The sequence below is a fragment of the Procambarus clarkii genome, chromosome 19, assembly GCF_040958095.1.
Source record: "Procambarus clarkii isolate CNS0578487 chromosome 19, FALCON_Pclarkii_2.0, whole genome shotgun sequence".
In the NCBI taxonomy this organism is placed as follows: Eukaryota; Metazoa; Arthropoda; class Malacostraca; order Decapoda; family Cambaridae; genus Procambarus; species Procambarus clarkii.
Window position 1 is genome coordinate 16059436 of NC_091168.1, and position 23941 is coordinate 16083376.

General features: G+C 45.7%; 1 protein-coding gene across 1 annotated transcript in view; it reads left to right on the plus strand.

The window, feature by feature from the left end:
• Hem (Nck associated protein 1 Hem) overlaps positions 1-23941 on the plus strand; it is a 297069-nt gene that overhangs the window by 19543 nt on the left and 253585 nt on the right. The window contains 2 exon segments of the mRNA XM_045741430.2: positions 12266-12427; positions 12944-13156. Of these exon segments, the coding sequence (XP_045597386.2) occupies positions 12266-12427; positions 12944-13156 (375 nt within the window).

A 23941-nucleotide genomic window follows, 5' to 3' on the forward strand; every position in this document is an offset into this window, starting at 1 on the left:
GTTATATATAAGTATCTGCATGTTTTGTTCACCATAGCGAACAACTAAGCTGCTATAGTGGGTCCAGACAGTAAAATGTGGTCACACACAGTCAGCAGACAACGCTTCCTCCCTCCCCACCAAGATTACTCCTCCCACTACAGCCCTAATTATCACAACAATCCTGCCATTATCAGAATCCTGGTTATTTCTGGGGGGAGCCCCGTCGGCTCTCCGGAGCTTTACCAGGCTGATATGCTAATGTCAGACTTTGGCATCAGTCACATGTATGGAGTTCTAGGGTCTACCGGGGACCACAGCCAGATCCTGGCCCCCTCAGAGAGGCAAGGGAGCAATGGCCTATAGAAACCCCTGTGTGGTTGGAAGCATTCTATGTCTGCCATCGACCGGGTCAAGCATCCACAAAGGTAAGCATTCCAAAACAAACCCCTATTCTGGTTAAAATTGCTACCAAAAGCCGAACTAGTGGATAGAACTCCTCAACAGAAAACAAGCAAACTAGTATGACGTCACACGTCACCGCGCCGCTGTGTGCGCAGCTTCCCCCTCCCCGGGAGGGAGAAGGGGGAGCCCCAGACCTCTCACACCGGCTATCCACCCATCAGTTCTACGGCTGATGCTATAGGCACCGGTTGTGTGCTCCGGTTCCATTAGTTGTTTCAGCACTGTACTGTACCTAGAGTGTGGTGTCTGTCTTCTAGGTCGTGTGTGAGCCGAGAGTGAGTCTCCAGTACTCAGGCTGCATGCACCTAGGGTTCCCTTCCCTAGGTGCCCTATAAGTACTGCCCTTGGGGCTTGGGGCCACCTTCCACAAGATCCTTGGGTCCTACCCCTGCTAAGCCTTTTACTGCTTGGTTTTCGGCCGCTCTTTGTGTGCTCGAGTGTTCTGTCTTCCCTGTTCGCTTTAGGGTAAGGGGCAGTTTTGCACTGGTAGGGCACAGGGTGCTGCGCAGCCTGTTTTCACTTATACGGCGGCCGGCTCTGTTCCGCCTGGGTACGCTGTCCTCTTGCGGGGTTTTATTTTATTTTTATTTACCTGGTGGGGGTCTGCCTTCGTACTTGCTCCCTGTGTCCCTTGTGTTCTGAGTATTATTCTGGTGGTTCCCCCTGCTAGGTCCCCGTGAGTGTACACGTCCCGGGGGTTCAGTTCTTAGAAAGTTGTTTGGTAGCTTTGGGCGCTGGTTAGCAGTACCCTGCCTGGGATTATTTGAGCGCGAGTCCTATTATAGTAAATGCTCGGGGCCCTGGGAAACCCCTGGGGGCGCGCGGGTCCGATAGATGTGACCCCGGAGTCCCCACTCGCTTCCAGTGAGTTTAAGGGTTGCTCTCACCCCTTGTCTCACGGTGACTCTGTTTTGCCTCCGTCTGCTGCCTGTGGGGTCGGTGATATCTTCGACCCGGAGTCCTGCGAGTTTTGTTGCTCGTTGTGGCTCGGTTACCCAGTTGTGTGCTGACTAAGCGGGTGCAGGCAGCAGGGACGTTGCACGTTGAGCTTTGGTGGTGGCAAAGCTCTTTGTTTGTTTGCTCCCCGGGAGCCCTGGGGCTGCCCCGTTTTGGTTCGTGTTGGGACTTTGGGGGTGTTGGTTGCTTCGGTTCCTTCCACGCCCCTTTGTCTTTTCCCTGGATCCCCCCTTCCTGCCTGCATCCGGTTCCTTACCGTCTGTAGGTTCTGGGTGGGGTTCGATGGTTTTGCGACTCGGGCGGTCTCGGGGGAATTCCCCTTCCAGGGTAGTGATGTGGGCATTTGAGCCTGTTTCTCCAGCTGTGTTGTAAGTCTGCCAGTGGGCTCACTTCCTTAGTATTTTCGCAGCTGCCACGGTTTTCTGGTACGGCCAGGGCTTTGGGGGGACAGCTCGGCCCCGGGGCTGTCGTGTGGGTTCCTGGGGCTGGGTAAGGGCTGACTTCGGGGGCCTAGGCCCCATAAGACCCCGCGGGTTTTTTTCTCCCCTCTAGGCCGGACTTGCGGTTGTGCGGAGTGGGGTTTTTCCTCCCCCCTCGCTGTACGAGTTGTTGGGCGTCGGCCCCTCCCTGGGCTCGGTTCCTTGTCCTTTGAGTCAGTTGGTTCCGTCCTGTAGATGGGTGCTCTTTTCCATTGCTTCCCCCTTTTCTTTTTGGGATGGGGTATCTTCGTCATGTTTCCCCGTTATTGGGGTTCTACATGACTTTTGGTCTCGTGTGCGATTGTGCCTTTGTGTGCCTTCGGGACTGGTGTTTGCTTCTGTGTTCTCGAGGGATCGGGTAGGTTTTTGCTACTTTCAATATTATTGGAACGTCTGTCGGCTCCTTGTCTGGGTCGCCGGATTGGGTTACTTGTAGCCTAGTTGGGCTACTCGTGGCCTGGTTGAGTTCCCATTGGGCTCCTTGTCTTTGCTTCGTTGGCCAGTTATGTTGTCGCTGCTTCCTCTTTTGGCTCCTATCCCGTGTGATGGGTTGTTTTTCTAATTAGTGGTTCCCTAAGGTTGCATTCTGTTTGGCTACTTTTCTTGTGCAGTAGTCATAGTTAGCACCTTCCCGCAGAGTGGGTTGTGCGGTTCGGCCAGCGTGTCCTGCGCATGCGCCGTGGGAGTTCTTTTGGTCTGGGCAGTGTGTTTCAATGCTGGTGTTTTTCGCCCTTTTTTATCGGGTGCTTCGCCTCTCTCTCTTCTTCCTTCTCCGATATGTGCCCCGTCGCTCTGGGGGTGTTCCTGGAATGCAGCTGTGAGGACGACTCCGAGGTTTTCCCTGTGTCATGGATGTGGGCCTCCTCCTTCGCCTCTACCCTGCTCTCCTGCGTGTCCGGCTCTGGCTTCTCCACCTGGCGGTGCTCCCAGGATCTTCTTGGCATTGTTGGGTCGTGTCACGTTCATGCCTTTGTTCGACAGGTGAGTTTCTGCTGTCTGGTGTCTTTCGGCCGGGCAATGGCTGCGGAGATGATTATATTCCAGTCTTTATTTAGGTATATTTATGTACACAGGACGTCGGCACACCGGTGACTGTCCCTTTTCAACCCTTCCAGTCCCACTCATAGGCATGTCCAGCCCATGCTAGAGTCATTCAGGGGACCCACCTCTTTTGTGTTATGAGGTGTGTGGGTTGTGGTGCTGGTTATGTACTCACCTGGTTGGGCTCGCCTGGTTGTGCTTGCGGGGTTTGAGCTCTGGCTCTTTGGTCCCGCCTATATGGAAGAACATGCAGGATAGTACCAGTGGAGGGCAGTGGTGCCATAGGCACAATCGTGGAACACTGTATAAACATCAGAGGTCTGTGGTTGTTAATCGTCCTACCTGCGAACATAAGACATATTGCCGGTACATCCGTGGACATCTTCAAAAGAACACTTGCCTGTTTTCTAATAGAGGTTCCGATCCATCCTGGCTGTGGTGGGTATGTGGGCCTGCGGGCCGCTCCAAGCAACAGCCTGGTGGGACCAACCTCTCACAATGCCTAGCCTCGTGTGGGATATCTGGGGCTTGACTCAATTTATTAAATTATTAAATTAATGAAAATAATTACGAAGGACCACCCACTTTTAAGAAAAGAGGAAAACTAATAAAAAGTGATCATTAGAAACACAAGGAAGAACCAGTGTCTATGGACTAAATATTATGAAGCATAATCACTTAGATAATTAATGGGCTGTATAGTTAATTAATTTAAATCAAAGCCTCAAACACCTACATTGGGGGGTATTGCTAGAACTTCATATACGTCTAGGAACTAGTGTGGTTCGTGCACCAGTTCATTGTGTAATAACTAATCTTATGACCAAATTAAAGAAATCTATAGAAGATTATCACCAGTAATTATAAAGATCATTAGCATCAGAAATTAACCATTCAAATAAACACAAATTATCTCCAATGTACATGACAAGCATCCGATCAGATAAATGATGTATAAATAATGAATTTTAGAGTAAATAAATGAGTACAAAAAAGTCTTAGCTTTAAGACGATTTCAATGACATCATTCACGCCTCATCCTCGTGATCTCCGGAATTCCTCGTAGAAACACTTGGAGGTGAATAACAAGAAGTTAGGTAACAGCTCGTTGACTCCTCACATGCGAGCTGTAATTTAAGGGATATTACGTAGCATTGAACTAGGCTACTTAAATCTCTATATTCATGACAATGGAAAATAAATTTGATATGGTACTAACGTTGGATTTGTTATGGTCGCTCGATATAACGACAAGCTACCCCGACATATACAATCTCTAATGATGCATCAAAAGGGAATTATATACTTAGCTAAGGGTACAAATTATGTTGAAGTTTGCCGATACCGCGTCTCAAGCTCAAACTCCCGCAATGTCGTACACGTGGTTGATAGCTTGGCTTGAATATCGACGCGTTATTAGTTGGCCGGTCACTGCAGATCACGTAGAACAATAATAACTCATTCTGTGTCGAGTACCAGTGTAATTCTTGCTGATAATCTCAACATCACGTGTCTCAGACTCTGACGCCACGACCTTGTTGCTCAATTCCGCAACACGAGACTTCCACGCCACACACCATGGCGTCTCGATCCACAACAATGGCTTCTCCCTCCTCTCCACCCGCGTCCCGCATTCGCCACAGAAATTATTTATCACGAATAATATTATTTCGCGCAATTGTGGCTGAAATACTTTAATAAAGACTGGGTTGTAATTCTAGGGAGTTAAATATTATTACTTTCTCGTCTTATGGTAGTAAACAAGAAATGGAGAAGATTTTAGTTTTCTTCATGGCATTCACGCGTGACGGTAAAATTATTACTTGATAACAATTGTAACTAAAAACTCTCGATTCAAAATTATTTGGGAGTTATGTTATCCATAAATAATTATCACACGGAATACTGATGATTTTAGAGAATCACATTCAATTCTCTAACACACTGGATATAAATGTGTTTAACTAGGTATAATCTGACGCAATACTGGTGCTTGGTTTCGTAAGAATTCCAGTATCCATATGCAGATATAATAGTTAGTTTATGTGAACATTACTGTTAGTAAGTTTTAGTAACTACAGTAGTTAGTATATTTTAATAATAATTTATTGTAATACAATAGTACAGTGGTACCTCGGAATGCGATTGTCCCTGTATGCGAGGTTTTCGGAAGGCGAGGTGTATTTACTCCAAAAATTTGTCTCAGAAGGCGAGGGTTACTTCGGGAGGCGAGTTTGGACGCGAGTTTGTTGATACGCGTACAGCCGACCTAGCGCGTTCGTCGCCCCTCCGCCCCTCCGCCCCTCAGTTTATTATTGTCTCGCGCTCAGTGACTACCCCACATCAATTCTTCTCGCGGATTTTCAGTGTTTTGTTGGATTTTTGGTGATTTGTCTATACAATTTGTTATTATATATCTCACCATGGGTCCCAAGAAAGCCAGTGGTAAGGATAAAGGCCAGAAAGCTCATGTGAGGATGACAATAGAGGAGAAACAAGAGATCATTCGGAAGCATGAGAACGGTACACGTGTTGTTGAACTTTGTAGGCAGTACAACAAAGCCACATCAACAATATGCACTATACTTAAGAAGAAAAATAAGATTGTGGGTGCTAAAGTGGCAAAAGGAGTAAGAACATTAACGGCACAAAGACCACAAATACTTGAAGAAGTGGAAAAGTTGTTATTAATTTGGATACACGACAAGGAGTTGAGGGGTGATAGTGTTTCGGAGGCCATTATTTGTGAGAAAGCCAGGGTGTTGCACGAAGACCTTCTAAAGAATACCCCTGCAACGAGTGATGCAGATAAGAAAGAGTTTAAGGCAAGCAGGGGCTGGTTTGAAAAATTTAGAAAGAGAAGTGGTATCCATAGTGTTACAAGGCATGGGGTTATGTGATGTGATTATGGAAGGGGACTCCCCTTCCAAACAGTAACTCCTCTCCTCCTCCCCCCTCCTCACCATCTTCCATACACCTACAGCACTCGACAGTAAGGTAAGTAATAACTGGAACACAGTTTTGTAGGTTTATTTAGATGAATTAGGTAAATTAGGTATAAAAATTTAGTTTGATGTGGGGTTTTTGGGGTAGTCAGGAACGGATTAATTCATTTCCCTTTATTTCTTATGGGGAAATTAACTTCGGAATGCGAGTTTTCGGAAGGCGAGGCGTCTCCAGGAACGGATTAAACTCTTATTCTGAGGTATGCCTGTATTGTATTAGTGTTGGAAATTTCCAACACCTCGAGCCGGGCTTGGAGAGTAAATGAACTCCCAGAACCCCATCGAGTGGGTATCGAGCAGGTATCTCCGCCGTCGGTCGCCTGGTGTGCAGGTTCCTGGGCCTGCTGGGTTCTGTCGTGTCTCCGTTGGCCCTGTCTGGGGTCAGGCCTGGAGTCTGCCTGCACCGTTCTCTGCCTTTGCAGAGACAAGTTGCTACATACATGTTGCGTGTGGTGCATGTTGCTGCTGCACGTGTGCCTTGGTAACGTGTTTCGCTGTGGCGTGTCCTTGTTCCTGTGTCAGGTTGTGGTGTGGCACTTTGCTGCAGTTTTGTGCCTGGGGTTTGCGTATGGATATTTGCTTGTGATATTTTTTGCGGTCTTCGGGTCCCTTGGCCTTGGCCCGTGTTTCCTGGGGTTTGAGCTTTGGCTCTTTCGTCCTGCCTCTTCCCTGTCGCTTCCCTGGCATCTCCTGTGCTCGGTTTTGCCTGCACATGCTGCTGTATGGGGGGTGGGGGTCGGTTTCCGCCACTTTTCTTCCTTGTGCGTTCGCTTTGTTTCCTCCTTTGCCGCAGGGGTTTTCTTTGTGCGTTCCTTGGCTTCCTGGGCGTTCCTTGGCTTCCTGGGCATTCCTTGGCTTCCTGGGCATTCCTTCAGCCTGTGTCATATGGTGCGCTTATGTGTCTTGGTCTGTTTTTGTTGCTCGTACCTCTTGGTTCAGGTAACTGCTCTGGTGGCAACCCTTACACCTTTTTCGGTTTTCCTGGCTTGCCCTGCCTGTTGGCTTTTCAGGGTCTTGTGATGTCTCGCGTCGGACCCGTCATTTCTAACCTCCTGGCGGGCTTACTCGCATCGGGGAACTTTCTGTTCGGTAGATGTTCCATCTCCTTTTTGGCGAACGTTGATGACGTCGATTCGATGACGTTCTCTTTCCTTAGACAGAAGGCGTAGACTCTGTGTTGACTAACTCTTTCTCTTTCAACGGTAAATATTACTACTCAAACTTTCGGTGTCGCTATGGGTTCCCCTCTCTCCCCTGTTCTTGCTAATTTCTACATGGAATACTTCGAAACTGTTCTTCTTCCTTCTATTGATACTCGTCCCTCTCTCTGGCTTCGCTATGTTGATGACATTTTTGCTTTATGGCCTCATGACCTTAATCTTTTCCAGCCTTTCCTCGCCTCTCTTAACAATCTGGCTCCTTCTATCCATTCCAAAGTTGAGTGGGAATCTAATTCCCTCCTTCCTTTTCTTGATGTTCATGTTCACAGCTCTGTGTCTGGGTTCTCTTTCTCTGTCTATCGTAAACCCATGCATAGTGGCATGTACATTCACTTCTTTTCCTACCATCCTCCCCCTGTTAAGAAAAGTGTCCTCGTCTCTCTCTTCCTCCGCGCTCTACGCATCAGCGACCCTCAGTTTCTTGATTCTGAAATTGCCTTTATCTACAAATCATTCTCTCGCCTTGGTTACCCTTTGCATTTCATCAACTGTGCCTACTCTCAAGCTAAACGAAATTTCTTTCATCCTAAACCTGCTTCCAATACTAGTAGCACTGTACTATGACTTCCCTTCATATCTGAACTCAAAACTTTTACCAATACCTTTCGTCCTCTTGACATTAAACTCGCCTTTCGACAAATTAACACACTTCGTAGCAATCTAGTTCACACTGCTCCTCCTGCTTCTAATGCTGCTGGTGTCTACTCTATTTCCTGTTCATCTTGTCCTCTCCAATACTTTGGAGAAACTGGCCATACACTGAATGACAGACTTAAAGAACACAAAAGAAGTGTTAAGTCTGCAGACACTAACAATGCTCTCTTCTGCCATGTGAGGGATTCTAATCATCCCATTGATTGGTCTTCCTCCAAAATAATCTTTCCTCTACACAGACGCCGTCTTGTAGAATCGGCTTTGATACACAATGTACCCAACATGAACTTGAGTCCTGGCTTTGTTGCTGTGGACTCTTCCCTTTCACAGTATATACTCAAATGCTCTAATCTTTCTAACAAACGTGACTTAACATAAGCTTACCCCTTCCATTTATCTTTCTTTCTCTTTCCTTTTCTTTCTCTCTTCTGCCCTTTTTCTGTTCATTGTCTTCTCCTACGCTCCCTTGCTATCCTCTTCTTATTCCTATTACTATCTCCTTCTCATTCGGTGGTTATAATAGGAGCTGCCTCGTATGGGCCAATAGGCCCTCTGCAGTTCTCATTATTACTACTATCCCCTACACCTTACTTTCCTCCTCAGCTCTCTCTTGCCTATTTATTGCCTCTGTCTACCTCCTCTTCACAATCGACTTGAGAATGGTCCAGGACGGACCGAAACGTCGTCGTCCCTTCAACTTCTAGTGTGTGGTCTGGTCAACATGCAAAAAAATAGTACATTTCCATTATGTCGTCACCTGTGTACAGAAACGTGGCTGCAACCCCACATCACTATCATCAAATTGACGTTGTGTGTGGTGCAAAAATATCACAGTCCTCCCACACAAATTCACCCTGTTCTCCCTGTAGCACCGACTTGAGCGATTCCACTACGGAAACATTTTCTTGCACCTAAACTCCTTTGGGGAGGAGTTGGAGGTCTTCTACCTTGTCTACTAGTAGGGCGAGCAGGGAAAGTAGATGTAGAGGCAACACTGTCGTCAATGTTGTCATGAGGGGATACATGGCGGCGCTTGGCAGGGTGACCTGCTGAGACAGCAGATCATTGCCTAGTAACACCACGACGGCAAGCTGTTAGCACTTGGCTCATCTATGCTACTTGTATCAGAAGCAGCATCACTAAATCCAGAAAATGACTCAACAGTATCACTCTCGTCAAAAATGGGAGATGGAGGTGGTGGTAGGATAATACTGGCAAGGGCGATGACCTGTGATGCTCCACTGTGCATGCCGCTCGCCCTGAACGATACGCCCTCATTGTATCGTCTTCATATGCATCTGTCTCACTTCCATCGGACCCTTGTGTTACGTATCTTATCGGTCTTTGGGCCATCAGTATAATATCCCCACATCATCTTCAAACAATAAAGTGTTTATCTGCCCTGGAGAAAACGGTCTTGCAACAGTACGTTCCACAGGCGATTGGGAGCCTGAGGCACGTGCGTCAGCCATGATTGCTCTATCAGAACTGAGGCTACTCTTGGGCCTGGGGCATTCTGGGATTTTTCTGGGGGGAGCCCCCAGTCGGCTCCCCGGAGCTTTACCAGGCTGATATGCTAATGTCAGACTTTGGCATCAGTCATGTGTATGGAGTTCTAAGGCCTACCGGGGACCACGGCCAGAACCTGGCCCCCCTCAGAGAGGCAAGGGGAGCAATGGCCTATAGAAACCCCCGTGTGGTTGGAAGCATTCGATGTCTGCCATTGACTGGGTCTGGCATTCAGAAAGGTAAGCATTCCAAAACAAACCCCTATTCTGGTGAAAATTGCTACCTAAAGCCGAATCTAGTGGACAGAACTCCTCAACAGAAAACAAGCAAACTAGTATGACGTCACACATCACCGCGCCGCTGTCTGCGCAGCTCCCCCCTCCCTGGGAGGGGGAAGGGGGAGCCCAAGACCTCCCACGCCGGCTATCCACCCCTCAGTTCTGAGGCTGGATGTCAAAACACGAGAAAAACCGCCGACCGGAGGGAGGGAGGGTTGCCGGGGAGCCTCTGGGTCTTGCCCAGAAAAATGGCGTTTCATTACATTCAACGCTGGTTTTCTGGGGGGAGCCCCGTCGGTTCCCCGGAGCTAACTACCCACAGAGGAAGGTCAATGGGACGGAACCGGGAGGCGGACACCACACACCCCCCCACGGAAGCGAGACAACCAGCAGCAAACGCCAACCCAAGGCGCCACAGCCCCGAAAAGTCCCGAGAACAACACGAGAACAACGAGCAGCAAGGCCCCCGTACGAACACCAAAGATCCATGCCTGAAAGACTGCTCCAGGGAGCCTCCGGGTCTCACCAAGAAAATGGCGTTTCATTACATTCAACGCTGGTTTTTTTTTCAAAATGGCCGCCGCTCACTGAAGGCCTCGGGCATCCATCTCGTACACATGCTATCGCACGCGCGTTTCAAGTGGGTTCGAAATATTCAAAAGGTGTTTTCTCGGTTGGTGCAGTTTACCACCGGCTGAGTTTTCTCGGTTGGCGCATCACAGTGGTTAAGAACTGAAGGGTGGGTAGCCGGTGTTAAGGTCTGGGGCTCCCCCCTTCCCTTCCCGGGGAAGGGGAGGGGCTCCCCCTTCCCTTCCCGGGGAGGGGGAGGGGCTCCCCCCTTCCCTTCCCGGGGAGAGGGAGGTTGCTCAGACAGCAGCGTGGCAACGTGATGACGTCATGCTAGTTTGCTTGTTTTCATTTGGGGAGTTCTATCCACTCGTTTGACTCTTTTTAGCAATGTTTTCACCAGAATAGGGTATTTGTTTTGGGATGCTTACCTTTCTGGGTGCCTGACCTGATCGATGGCAGACCTAGAATGCTTCCAACCACACGGGGGGTTTCTATAGGCCATTGCTCCTTGTGCCTCTCTGAGGAGGCCAGGTTCTGACTTGTGGTCCTCGGTGGGCCTAGGATTCCATGCACGTTGACTGATGCCAAAAATCTAATACTGTAACCCCGCGATTATTCGGGATTCGAACATCCGGAAAATGCCCTTATACGGCCAAAATCGTGACCGGATAAAGTTATCTCAATATCCGGCCAAAATGGCCACAGGAACCGGATAAAAGCTGGTTTGGCTGGATAAAAGCTGATTTGGCCCGATAAAAATACGGCCGTACCGTATTAATCCCGTATGTATGTGGCTCTAGACGCATGGTGGAGGAGGGGGTGGGGTGGGTGTGTGGTGTCGGGAGGGTGGGAGGGAAGCATCGGGAGGGGCCACCTGGGTACAGGAATTACCAATTATTTTAGAACAATTAATCATAGCCAAATACAAATGAAATAAGTACTAGTAATTATGTAATAACAAATAAATAAGTTTCCTAAAAGCAATGTGCACAAGCTGAAGTTTCCTTAAAAAATATTGTGAGTTTTTTCCTCCTGGCGGCCTACATAACGTGCTATAGCTGCCCCAAGTGGACCCGTCCAACACTGGTCAACCCATGTGCTCCCGTCCCTCGTGTTATAACACGGTGCTGTGCCATTAGTGAAATATTTTTTTAAATAACTCTTTTTATTTTCATAGTAACTTTAAACATTTTTGGCCAAGACTATGTCTGGTAGCAGCATCAATCGTTCTGGAGGTGTTAAGAGGAAGAAGGTTGTCCTAGCAATTAAAGACAAGTTATATGTTGTTCAACCAGTGAGGTGTCGCAGGCAGCCAAATGCCTTCAACAAGTGAGGTTTCACAGGCAACCCAAGTGCCTTCAACCAGTGAGGCTTCAGCAGCTGGCAGTCAAAACTAACTTTGCTTAATGAACTGTACAGTAATTTTAGTGTTGTGTTAGTATAGGTTACGTAAATTGTTAAGAATTCTTAACTTCAAGATGTGTGGCATCAATCAAGAAGACGAACACCAACAAGATACGTTGGGGTTTCTAGTTGAATAATTAATAATTATATGTGGCAAGGCAATTCAAATTATGTTGTTTGTAGTATAAAAATAGTTGGAAATGGTCACTTTTGGACTCATAGGTGAAAAAGTACCATTATCCAAAAAATGTGATACTCCGGCTGGGGGTCCTTCCCATATAGTCCGGATGATTGAGTGGAGACAGTATATCTATATCAGCCTGGATGGTTCCAGGGAGCCTCCGGATCTCACCCAGAAAATGGTATTTCATTACATTCAATGCTGGTTTTTTGTTTATGGTATGTGATATTCTGCAATTCTGTTGGACATGAATATTTTCTAATACGCTTAAAAAAATTCAGTGTGTGGAAGTTACTGTATTTTGTTTAGAAAAAACTCCCACAAGGGGGTTAAAGGGTGGTTGAAAACATAAAGTATCATTTCTGTTATTATAAATCCCATATGTTGGTTTAGATTCAGCTACTCGGAACAAAAAATGTTCCAAGTAGCAGGGGCTATGGTGAGCTCGTAGTGGACTTACCTGACTCGGGAGCGGGGCTGTAACTGTGCTAAGTCCTAATTCTCCTGATGGTTTCTCTTTCAGGGACCCAAGTTTTCCACGTCTTGGGCAGATGATAATGGATTATGAAACTCCATTAAAGAAATTGAACGAAGAATTTGTACCTCATGCTAAGCTTGTTTCTGTTGCTCTCAGCTCACTTTGGGTTCTGTACCCTCGGAGAAATTTAAGAGCAGAACAGTGGAGGTATGTTTGTCTAATTTACATTTACATACTGTATATCAGACAACCTTCTGTTGAGTTGTTGCATTCAGACCTTACCCAATTGATCCTCCATTAATTAACTATACAGTATGCTCATATTTTAGAGTAGGGTCTAAATGTTTCACAACTCTGCACTCTGTCATCACTACTCTTTAAGTAAATTTAAGTAAATCTAAAACCATCCTGACCCTGCCAAACCCAACCCATCGTAACTTAATTAAACCTAACCTAACCGAAAATAAGAGATCAAGTTTTGTGTTTTATATTTAGTATGCAGGTGTGTGACATCATAATTTTATTCTGGCTCATGTTTTGGATCCTGCTACATATTTCAGGCCACTGAGTTTCAATTATCCTAGCTTACCACTTAGTCAAATAATTGTTAAGAAATTTTTCCATAATTTTCACTATTGAGATTTAAGTTTGTTGCAATACAGAAACTGTCAGTATTAATGAAAACATTTTAATTCCTCATATTTCATATATTTTCCTTTTCAGGGCAGCACAAATGTTAAGTTTAGTTAGCACACCAAGTCAGCTCCTTAACCCAGCACAAACTGATGTGATGCCATGTGAATATCTCTCTCTTGATGCCATGGAGCGGTGGATTATCTTGGGCTACATGCTTATACCTCAGACACTCCAGAAAACTCAGGCCCACGAGTGCTGGACACAAGCATTGCATACTGGTTGGGCGATTACATTGTTCAGGTAAATTATCTGGTACATGCCCAATTTATTAAAAAATTTTGTTTCATGTACCATACCGAGGTTTATTGTAAATGTTTTAAGATGTCGGTTAAAATTATCTTTTTAACCCCTATGCTGCTATTTAGATGGCCTTCAATGGCCTTCGAATAGCCTTCAACACCGCCAGGCATAAAACAAAAAATTTTTTGTTCCTATAAAAGTGTTCATTTGTGTTCCCTGAGCACAGCAAAAAAAAAAAAAATAACTGCACTTACCAGTGACATATATGAGCTGAGATGTTGGCCGATGATGTCACACACCATGATCGCTCAAGTGTGGTGCGTCCCGGAGGTGTTGCTAGCGGCATTCAACCTGTCCAAGCTGAAGCGAACTTATTTTCGCATCCATTATTTACAGTATTAATGGCATATTTTACAACCATTTTCTGGGGGGAAGGGGAGCCCCTTCAGCTGCCCGGAGCTATCCAGGCTGATATTGCTAATGTCAGACTTTGACATGAGTCATGTGTATAGAGTTCTTTGGGCTTACCGGGGACCACAAGCCAGAATCTGGCTCCCTCAGAGAGGCGCGAGGAGCAATGGCCTGTAGAAACCCCCGTGTGGTTGGAAGCATTCTATGTCTGCTATCGACTGGGTCAGGCACCCAGAAAGATAAGTGCCTCAAAACAAACCCCTATTCTGGTGAAAATTGCTACAAAAAGCCGAACTAGTGGACAGAACTCCCTAAACAGAAATGAGCAAACAAGCATGACGTCACACATCGCCGCACCGCTGTCTGCGCAGCTCCCTCTTCCCAGGAGCGGGAAGGGAGAGCCCCAGACCCCCTCGCCGGCAATCCACACACAAAGTTCTGAGGCTGATACGCTAGACAGAGGTTGTGTGCTCTGGCTCCAGACTTGTTTCAGCTCTGTGCCTTGTGTGTGGTGGCTGCCTTTTTGGTGGTGCACAAGCCAGGAGTATTTCTAAAGTACTCGGGCTGCATGCGCCTAGGGTTACCTTCCCTAGGAGCCCAGTTAGTACGGTCTTTGCGGCTTAGGGCCACCTTCCACGAGTTCCTTGGGTTCTGCCTCTGCTTGGCCATTTGCTGATCTGTTTTTGGCCACCCTTTGTCTGCTAGATGTTCTGACTCCCTTTGTTTGCCTTAGGGTAGGAGGCAGTTTGCACTGGTAAGGGGCGCAGGGTACTGCGCAGCTTGCTTTCACCATTTATGACGGCCGGCTCTGTTCTGCCTGAGTACACTGTCCTCTTGTGGGGTTTTCTTTTTGTTTGCTTGCCTGGTGGGGGGGGGTCTGCCTTGATTATTGCCCCTTGTGCACTGTGCGCACTGTGTGTATCTATTTGGGTGGTACTCCCTGTTAGGTCCACGTGAGCATGAGTGTACACGTCCTGGGGGTTCAGCTATTAGAAAGTTGTTTGGTGGACTTGGGTGCCGGTTAGCAGTACCCTGCCTGGGCTTCCCTGAGCATGCAGCCCATCCTCCGAATAGACAGTATCTTTAATACTAAATGTAATAAGTTCAATTATTACTATCGGCATAGTACATAAATACACTTAATCGCCAGCATCGCACCAAAATATTGTGAATATTAGAGTTTACCTGAAAAGCTGAATTGAAAACCACGACCTAACCTAACCATGGGAGGGCAGGAGGACAAGAATGTAAATAGCATTTATTGCCTCTTGATTACAATTAGTACTTAACCTATAGCTATAGTGATATTACAATTTTATAAAACTAATAAAACAACACTAAAGTCTTTCAATATATTATAAAGTAACTCAGGATATTTTTAAATTTTTTATAAAATCTCTATTGTTTAATAAAACTGAAAAAGAAATTCTTTATATTTAAAACTTGTGTATATAGAATTGAACAAGAAAACTTCTACCTAAAAATTTTTATTGTAAAAATAGAAAATGAGGAGAATATATGGAGAGGTAAATGTAACAGCACAATTAAGTGTATTTATGTACTATGCAGACAGGCAGGAATGTACTTATTACATTTAGTATTAAAACGTACTGTCTATTCGCAGGAAGGGGTGGAACATGAGTTCCGTCTCAGGACCCTGGGAAGCCCCACGGGGGGCGTGCGGGTCCCATGGATGTGACCCCTGAGTCCCCCCTCGCTTTGTGAGAGTTTGAGGTGGTTTGCTCTGTCCCTTTGTTTCAGGGTGACTCTCACTATTTTTTCCTCCGCCACATGGCCTGTTGGGTTGGTGACACTTTCACACTTTCAATCCAGAATCCTGTGAGTTTTGTTGCTTGCTGGTGACTCAGTTTACCCAATCTACTGATGACATTATTAGGATTCAGATGGCGCAAGCGTTACTTGTTAGGTTTAGGTTATTGCAACGCGCTAGGTTGGTTGCTGTGCCGGAAGCCCCGTGAGTGCCTCATTTTGCTTCTAGGGACCCAGACTTGGGGGGGGGGGGTGTTGGTCGTTTCGGCCTTGGTTCTGTCCGCACCCCCTTGTCCTTCTACTGCTGTGGTTCGTTCTGGTCCCCCCTTTTCCCTGCGAAAGCAGGGAAAAGGGGGGACCAGAACGCATCAGCTTTGCTGGTGCTCGCTGCTGCTGTGGGTTCAGCTACTTCTGAGCTGGTGCTGGCTGCTGTTGTACCAGTGCTGGGTACAACTGTGCTCGTGCTGGGTACGGCTGTTCTTGTGCTGGGTATGGTTGTTCTCATGCTGGGTACGGCTGTTCTCGTGCTGGGTTCGGCTGTTCTCGTGCTTGGTACGGCTGTTCTCGTGCTTGGTACGGCTGTTCTCGTACTTGGTACGGCTGTTCTTGTGCTGGGTACGGCTGTTCTCGTGCTTGGTACAGCTGTTCTCGTGGCATTAATAAGGCACTATTAGTAAGCCCCTGAGACATTTTGTTTTATAACCAAAGAGCTGCAGTAAAAAAATGGTCAATTCCACAATTATTCTTCCACCGGCGGATAAATACTGTACGTCAATCACAGACAAAGCTAAAGGCACTGGGTGCATACTGTACGAACGCAGACTAAGTCTATACGTACACCCTTCAGTAGGCTGGTGTTTAAGCCAGATCCAGTAACATAAATCTCTCTTAAATATTTTATTTACATCAAATTATATATTTTTGGGTTATATATTTAGTTTAGCAACATTATTACGGCAATAAGAGCTATAAAAAATACTTATTTTGGAACTGATTTATTAATTTTATTATTTCGAAGCCATAGATCACTAAACTGTTGTGACGAAATCAAACTCAACAAGCATGGTGTTGTGTGGACAGGGATTAGACCTGTCCACTCGTGCTGGAGTTGTGCCGCCAGTAACATGAATAATTTCTCAAATAGCAGATAGCTATCATATTACAGTATATTTTTGGTTTTATTTAGTTTAGTTTAATTAGGATAATAAAGAGTTATTAAAACACCAGTTTTAGAAAGGATTTATTAATTAATAACATTAAATTCCATTTGCCAAGTGGCGCTCCATGTACTTATTTTGTCCAGGTCTTCTTGAAGGGCATGACAATCATCTAAGTTTCTTATTCTTCCTATTATTCTATCCTGTGATAGAATGGGAAAGTTTTCCACCAGTTTGTGAACTCTGTCTCGACGTCGTAAGCAAATCCGAACATCCCCCGCTTCGGCGAACCATTGTTTGTCGAACCGGGTGAGTAAATCCGGCCTGAAAAGTGTGCAAACTAGCCGGAGATTCGTTGAATCGGGGTACGTTGAATCGAGGTTGTACTGTACATATACAATCAGCCTGGATAGCTCCGGGGAGCCTCCGGGACTTACCCAGAAAATGGCGTTTCATTACATTCAACGCTGGTTTTCAGTGGGGAGCCCCTACGGCTCCCTGGAGCTTATCAGGCAGACATAGAATACTCCCAATGTATTTTATATTAGACCGGGACATTAGCTATGGAATTTAAATCTACCAGGGACCAGTGCCAGAACCTGGCCTTTTCAGAGAGGTTTCAGGGAGCAATGGCCCTGAAAAACCCCCTTGTGGTTGGGGTTTTCCTTATTTGCCATCGACCTGGGTTAGGCACCCAGAAAGGTAGGCATATTTAACTCAATAGTAAAATGGGTACTTGGTTGTAAATACGATTATTCGTGGGGGTCGTATTCCAGGTAACTGCCCGAAATGCTACGCGTACTAGTGGCTGTACAGGAATGTAACAACTCTTGTATGTATTTAAAAATATATATATATATATATATATATATATATATATATATATATATATATATATATATATATATATATATATATATATATATACATATATATATATATATACATATATATATATATATATATATACATATATATATATATATATATATATATATATATATATATATATATATATATATATATATATATATATATATATATATATATATATATATATATATATATATATATATATATATATATATATTAGTATATTTTGGTAGCAGTCTTTCCTGTAGACATATATTATTAAATATGACCGAAAAAGTAAGATTAATAATTCTAACACGAATTTTCTCAATCTTTCGTACATTACGCTTCACTGTTGGAGGTAACTCAAAAATCAATTCTCCAAAATTCATTTTTATTTCTAGTCTGACGCGACACGGGCGCGTTTCGTAAAACTTATTACATTTTCAAAGACTTTAGTTCACAAATACACAACTGAATAGAACTTACGTATCTCCGATTTTATATCTACATTTGAGTGAGGTGGAAGGGGTGATGTGGCATTAACACAAGACAGAACAAAGTGTGGTATTAATAGGGTATTAATTTCATCAACACAAGACAGAACAAGAGTATTAATTGGGTATTAATTTCATCAACACAAGACAGAACACGAAACAATGGATATTGAATAGAAGTGTTTGTAGAAAGCCTATTGGTCCATATTTCTTGATGCTTCTATATTGGAGCGGAGTCTTGAGGTGGGTAGAATATAGTTGTGCAATAATTGGCTGTTGATTGCTGGTGTTGACTTCTTGATGTGTAGTGCCTCGCAAACGTCAAGCCGCCTGCTATCGCTGTATCTATCGATGATTTCTGTGTTGTTTACTAGGATTTCTCTGGCGATGGTTTGGTTGTGGGAAGAGATTATATGTTCCTTAATGGAGCCCTGTTGCTTATGCATCGTTAAACGCCTAGAAAGAGATGTTGTTGTCTTGCCTATATACTGGGTTTTTTGGAGCTTACAGTCCCCAAGTGGGCATTTGAAGGCATAGACGACGTTAGTCTCTTTTAAACCGTTCTGTTTTGCGTCTGGAGAGTTTCTCATGAGTAGGCTGGCCGTTTTTCTGGTTTTATAGTAAATCGTCAGTTGTATCCTCTGATTTTTGTCTGTAGGGATAACGTTTCTATTAACAATATCTTTCAGGACCCTTTCCTCCGTTTTATGAGCTGTGGAAAAGAAGTTCCTGTAAAATAGTCTAATAGGGGGTATAGGTGTTGTGTTAGTTGTCTCTTCAGAGGTTGCATGGCTTTTCACTTTCCTTCTTATGATGTCTTCGACGATCAGTTTCGACTGATCGAAACTGTGAACGCCAAGAAATCCGGACTCCACCTGCCAAAGATCATTGGGGAATATAAACCTGGATATGCGTATGGAAATGTCAAGACGCACAAGCCTGGAAACCCACTTCGGCCAATCATTAGCCAGATACCCACACCCACGTACAGACTGGCGAAGCGACTCAACGGCCTGCTGACTCCTTATGTTCCTTGCGCCTTCAGCCTGAAGTCTCCAAAGGAATTTGTTGACTTACTGCGGGGCACACGGGCCACAGGGATAAGAGCCTCGTTGGACGTAGAATCGCTGTTTACCAACGTACCTGTGGACGAGACAATCGGAATGATAGCCGACAGAGTGTATCGTGATCCAGCCTGTACTCCTCTTGACATACCGGAAAATATTCTGAGGAAACTACTCCAAGCATATACTAAAGAGGCACCCTTCTTGAGCCCGGATGGGCACATGTATAAGCAAGTAGATGGGGTCGCCATGGGTTCTCCCCTAGGTGTCCTGTTTGCAAACTTCTACATGGGTACCATTGAGCAAAAAGTCTTAGTCGACATGAACTTGAAACCGGCCATATACTGCAGGTATGTTGACGACATTTTTACACAGGTACCTGATGTCAGACATCTGCAGGAGCTGAAGGAGGCATTTGAGCAGAGTTCCGTGCTGCGTTTCACTTACGAGATGGAAAAGGATGGGAAGCTGCCCTTTCTAGATGTAACAGTCATGGAAAAGGGCGGAGGTTTCCACACTGCAGTCTACACTAAGGAAACAAACATAGGAATGTGCCTAAATGCCAACAGCGACTGCCCAGACAGGTACAAGAGGAGTGTTGTTAACGCATATGTCGACCGTGCTCTCAGCCACAGCTCAGAATGGAAGCAAGTCGACGAAGAACTCTGTAGGGTAAGGCAGGTCCTAGTCAATAACGGCTTCTCCAATGGTTTCGTCGAAGACATCATAAGAAGGAAAGTGAAAAGCCATGCAACCTCTGAAGAGACAACTAACACAACACCTATACCCCCTATTAGACTATTTTACAGGAACTTCTTTTCCACAGCTCATAAAACGGAGGAAAGGGTCCTGAAAGATATTGTTAATAGAAACGTTATCCCTACAGACAAAAATCAGAGGATACAACTGACGATTTACTATAAAACCAGAAAAACGGCCAGCCTACTCATGAGAAACTCTCCAGACACAAAACAGAACGCTTTAAAAGAGACTAATGTCGTCTATGCCTTCAAATGCCCACTTGGGGACTGTAAGCTCCAAAAAACCCAGTATATAGGCAAGACAACAACATCTCTTTCTAGGCGTTTAACGATGCATAAGCAACAGGGCTCCATTAAGGAACATATAATCTCTTCCCACAACCAAACCATCGCCAGAGAAATCCTAGTAAACAACACAGAAATCATCGATAGATACAGCGATAGCAGGCGGCTTGACGTTTGCGAGGCACTACACATCAAGAAGTCAACACCAGCAATCAACAGCCAATTATTGCACAACTATATTCTACCCACCTCAAGACTCTCCGCTCCAATATAGAAGCATCAAGAAATATGGACCAATAGGCTTTCTACAAACACTTCTATTCAATATCCATTGTTTCGTGTTCTGTCTTGTGTTGATGAAATTAATACCCTATTAATACTCTTGTTCTGTCTTGTGTTGATGAAATTAATACCCTATTAATACCACACTTTGTTCTGTCTTGTGTTAATGCCACATCACCCCTTCCACCTCACTCAAATGTAGATATAAAATCGGAGATACGTAAGTTCTATTCAGTTGTGTATTTGTGAACTAAAGTCTTTGAAAATGTAATAAGTTTTACGAAACGCGCCCGTGTCGCGTCAGACTAGAAATAAAAATGAATTTTGGAGAATTGATTTTTGATTTACCTCCAACAGTGAAGCGTAATGTACGAAAGATTGAGAAAATTCGTGTTAGAATTATTAATCTTACTTTTTCGGTCATATTTAATAATTTATATATATATATATATATATATATATATATATATATATATATATATATATATATATATATATATATATATATATATATATGTCGTACCTAGTAGCCAGAACTCACTTTTTGGCCTACTATTCAAGGCCCGATTTGCCTAATAAGCCAAGTTTTCCTGAATTAATATATTTTTTCTAATTTTTTTCTTATGAAATGATAAAGCTACCCATTTCATTATATTTGAGGTCAATTTTTTTTTATTGGAGTTAAAATTAACGTAGATATATGACCGAACCTAACCAACCCTACCTAACCTAACCTAACCTATCTTTATAGGTTAGGTTTGGTTAGGTAGCCGAAAAAGTTAGGTTAGGTTAGGTAGGTTAGGTAGTCGAAAAACAATTAATTCATGAAAACTTGGCTTATTAGGCAAATCGGGCCTTGCATAGTAGGCTGAGAAGTGCGTTCTGGCTACTAGGTACGACATATATATATATATATATATATAGTAGGCATCCTTCAGTCTCGGGAGACTATGGAATTGCGCCCTAGGTGTCAATCCTGGTGCAGCGTCTGGTGTGACTGATGAGGCCAATCCGAGAGTGGCAGTCCATCCCACACCGAGCACAAACGAAGTCCGATTCTGGTCTGTCTTCCTGGTTACCGGCTTTCCTTCTCTGTCTCTTTGCCTCCGATTCCTTGGCAAGTGACTCCTCGAACTTGGAGAGACCTCGTTGAACAGACTGCCTCCAGGCTGAACGGTCTGCAGCCAGTGTCTCCCATATAGCGAGATCGACGTCCATGGCTTTCAGGTTCCTTTTGCATACGTCTTTGTACCGTAGCTGGGGCTTGCCTACTGGACGCTTTCCCTGCCTCAGCTCTCCATACAGGAGATCCTTGGGGATCCTGCCGTCGCCCATTCGCACAACGTGCCCGAGCCAGCGCATTCGTCTCTGTTTCAGCATTGTGTACATGCTGGTGATTCTTGCTCTCCCCAAGACGTTGTTGTTTGTCACCTTGTCCTGCCAGGTGGTGTCCAAGATGTGTCTAAGGCAGCGCATGTGGTAGGCATTCAGCCGTCTTTCCTGACGGGCGCGGAGTGTCCAAGACTCACTGCCATAAAGGAGAGTGCTCAGGACACAGGATCTGTAAACCTGAATCTTAGTATACTCAGTTAGCCTATTGTTGGCCCACACTCTCTTTGTCAGTTTGGACATGGTTGTAGATGCCTTACCGATGCGTTTGTTTAGCTCCGTATCAAGAGAGAGGGAGTCAGAGATTGTGGAGCCCAGGTACACGAAGTCGTGAACAACTTCCAGTTTGGAATCAGAGATGCCGATGTCAGGTGGGGAGTCCACTCCTTGTCCCATGACTTGTGTTTTCTTCAGACTGATGGTGAGTCCGAAAGCCTGAGAGGCCTCGCTGAAGCGGGTTATGAGCCGTTGGAGGTCTTCAGCTGAGTGGGCAGTGACTGCTGCGTCGTCGGCAAAGAGGAAGTCGCGCAGACACCTCAGCCGAACCTTTGTCTTGGCTCTCAGCCTGGCGAGGTTAAAGAGCTTCCCATCCGACCTGGTCCGGAGGTAAATGCCTTCCGTGACAGATCCGAAGGCATGCCGCAGCATAACTGCGAAGAAAATCCCGAATAGGGTTGGAGCCAGTACGCAGCCCTGCTTTACTCCACTTCGGATGTCAAAGGCGCCTGATGTTAGGCCATCAAAGACCACGGTGCCCCTCATGTTCTCATGGAAAGATCTGATGATGCTGAGGAGCCTGGGTGGGCATCCGATCTTGGGGAGGATCTTGAACAGGCCATCCCTGCTGACGAGGTCGAAGGCCTTCGTCAGGTCTATGAAGGCTACAAAGAGTGGCTGCTTCTGTTCCCTGCATTTCTCCTGCAGTTGTCTGAGGGAAAAGACCATGTCGATGGTGGACCTGCCAGCTCTGAATCCACATTGTGATTCTGGATAAACTCTCTCTGCAAGTACTTGGAGCCTCTTCAATGCGACTCGAGCAAACAGCTTTCCGACAATACTGAGGAGGGAGATTCCACGGTAGTTGTTGCAGTCGCCCCTGTCACCTTTATTCTTATACAGTGTGACGATGTTGGCATCCCTCATGTCCTGTGGCACCTCTCCTTCTTCCCAGCAGAGGCAGAGAATTTCGTGCAGCTCCATGAGCAGGCTACCTCTGCAGCACTTCAAGGTCTCAGCAGGAATGCCATCTTTGCCAGGAGCTTTACCAGAAGCAAGGGAGTCTAGGGCATCGCTGAGTTCTTCCAGGGTCGGTTCACTGTCGAGCTCCATTAACACAGGCAGACACTCAATGGCGCTCAGGGCATCTTCGGTGACCACATTGTCCCTGGCGTATAGCTCAGAGTAGTGCTCGACCCAGCGCTTCAGCTGCAGTGTCTGGTCCTGAATCACCTCGCCAGTGGCAGATTTCAGAGGAGCGGTCTTCCTCTGGATTGGGCCAAGGGCCTGCTTGATGCCGTCATACATTCCCCTTACATTGCCTGTATCCGCTGCAGTCTGTATCTGGGAGCAGAGCTGGAGCCAATAGTTGTTGGCACATCGCCTGGCGCTCTGCTGCACTTTGCAGCGGACGGCCCGAAGGATCTGTAAGTTGCGCCGACTTGGGCAGGCTTTGTAGGCTGCCAAGGCGTTTCTCTTCTCTTCGATTACAGGTGTCATCTCTTCCGAGTGAGCCTCGAACCAGTCTGCCGACCTGCTGGTCTTCTTGCCAAAGGTGGAAATGGCAGCGTTGAACACAGCGTCTCTGAAGTGCTCCCATCTTTTACAGGCAGTGACCCCAGCTGGGCCAGGAAGAGCTTCCTCGAGCACGTGTGCAAAATCTTCCACCTTGTCCTGGTTGCGGGTCTTGGTGGTGTCGATGCGAGGTCTGCCCGCCTTTTTCGAGTGATGAATCTTCTTTGGTTGCATCTTGACCCTGCTACATACCAGGGAGTGGTCGGTGTCACAGACAGCACTCTGGTAGCTACGCGTAATCTTGACGCTGGGTAGACTTGCACGCCTGGTAAGAATCAGGTCAAGCTGGTGCCAGTGCTTGGATCTGGGGTGTCTCCAAGATACTCGGTGTTGAGGCTTTGTGCCGAAGAACGTGTTGGTGACACAAAGACCATGAAGGCAGCAGAGTTCTAGCAGACGTTGCCCGTTCTCATTCATCCTTCCTATGCCGAATTGACCCAGGCAAGTGGGCCAAATGTTGTGCTCGGCACCCACTCTGGCGTTGAAGTCGCCGAGGATGAACAGTGGCTCCTTTACAGGGATTCTC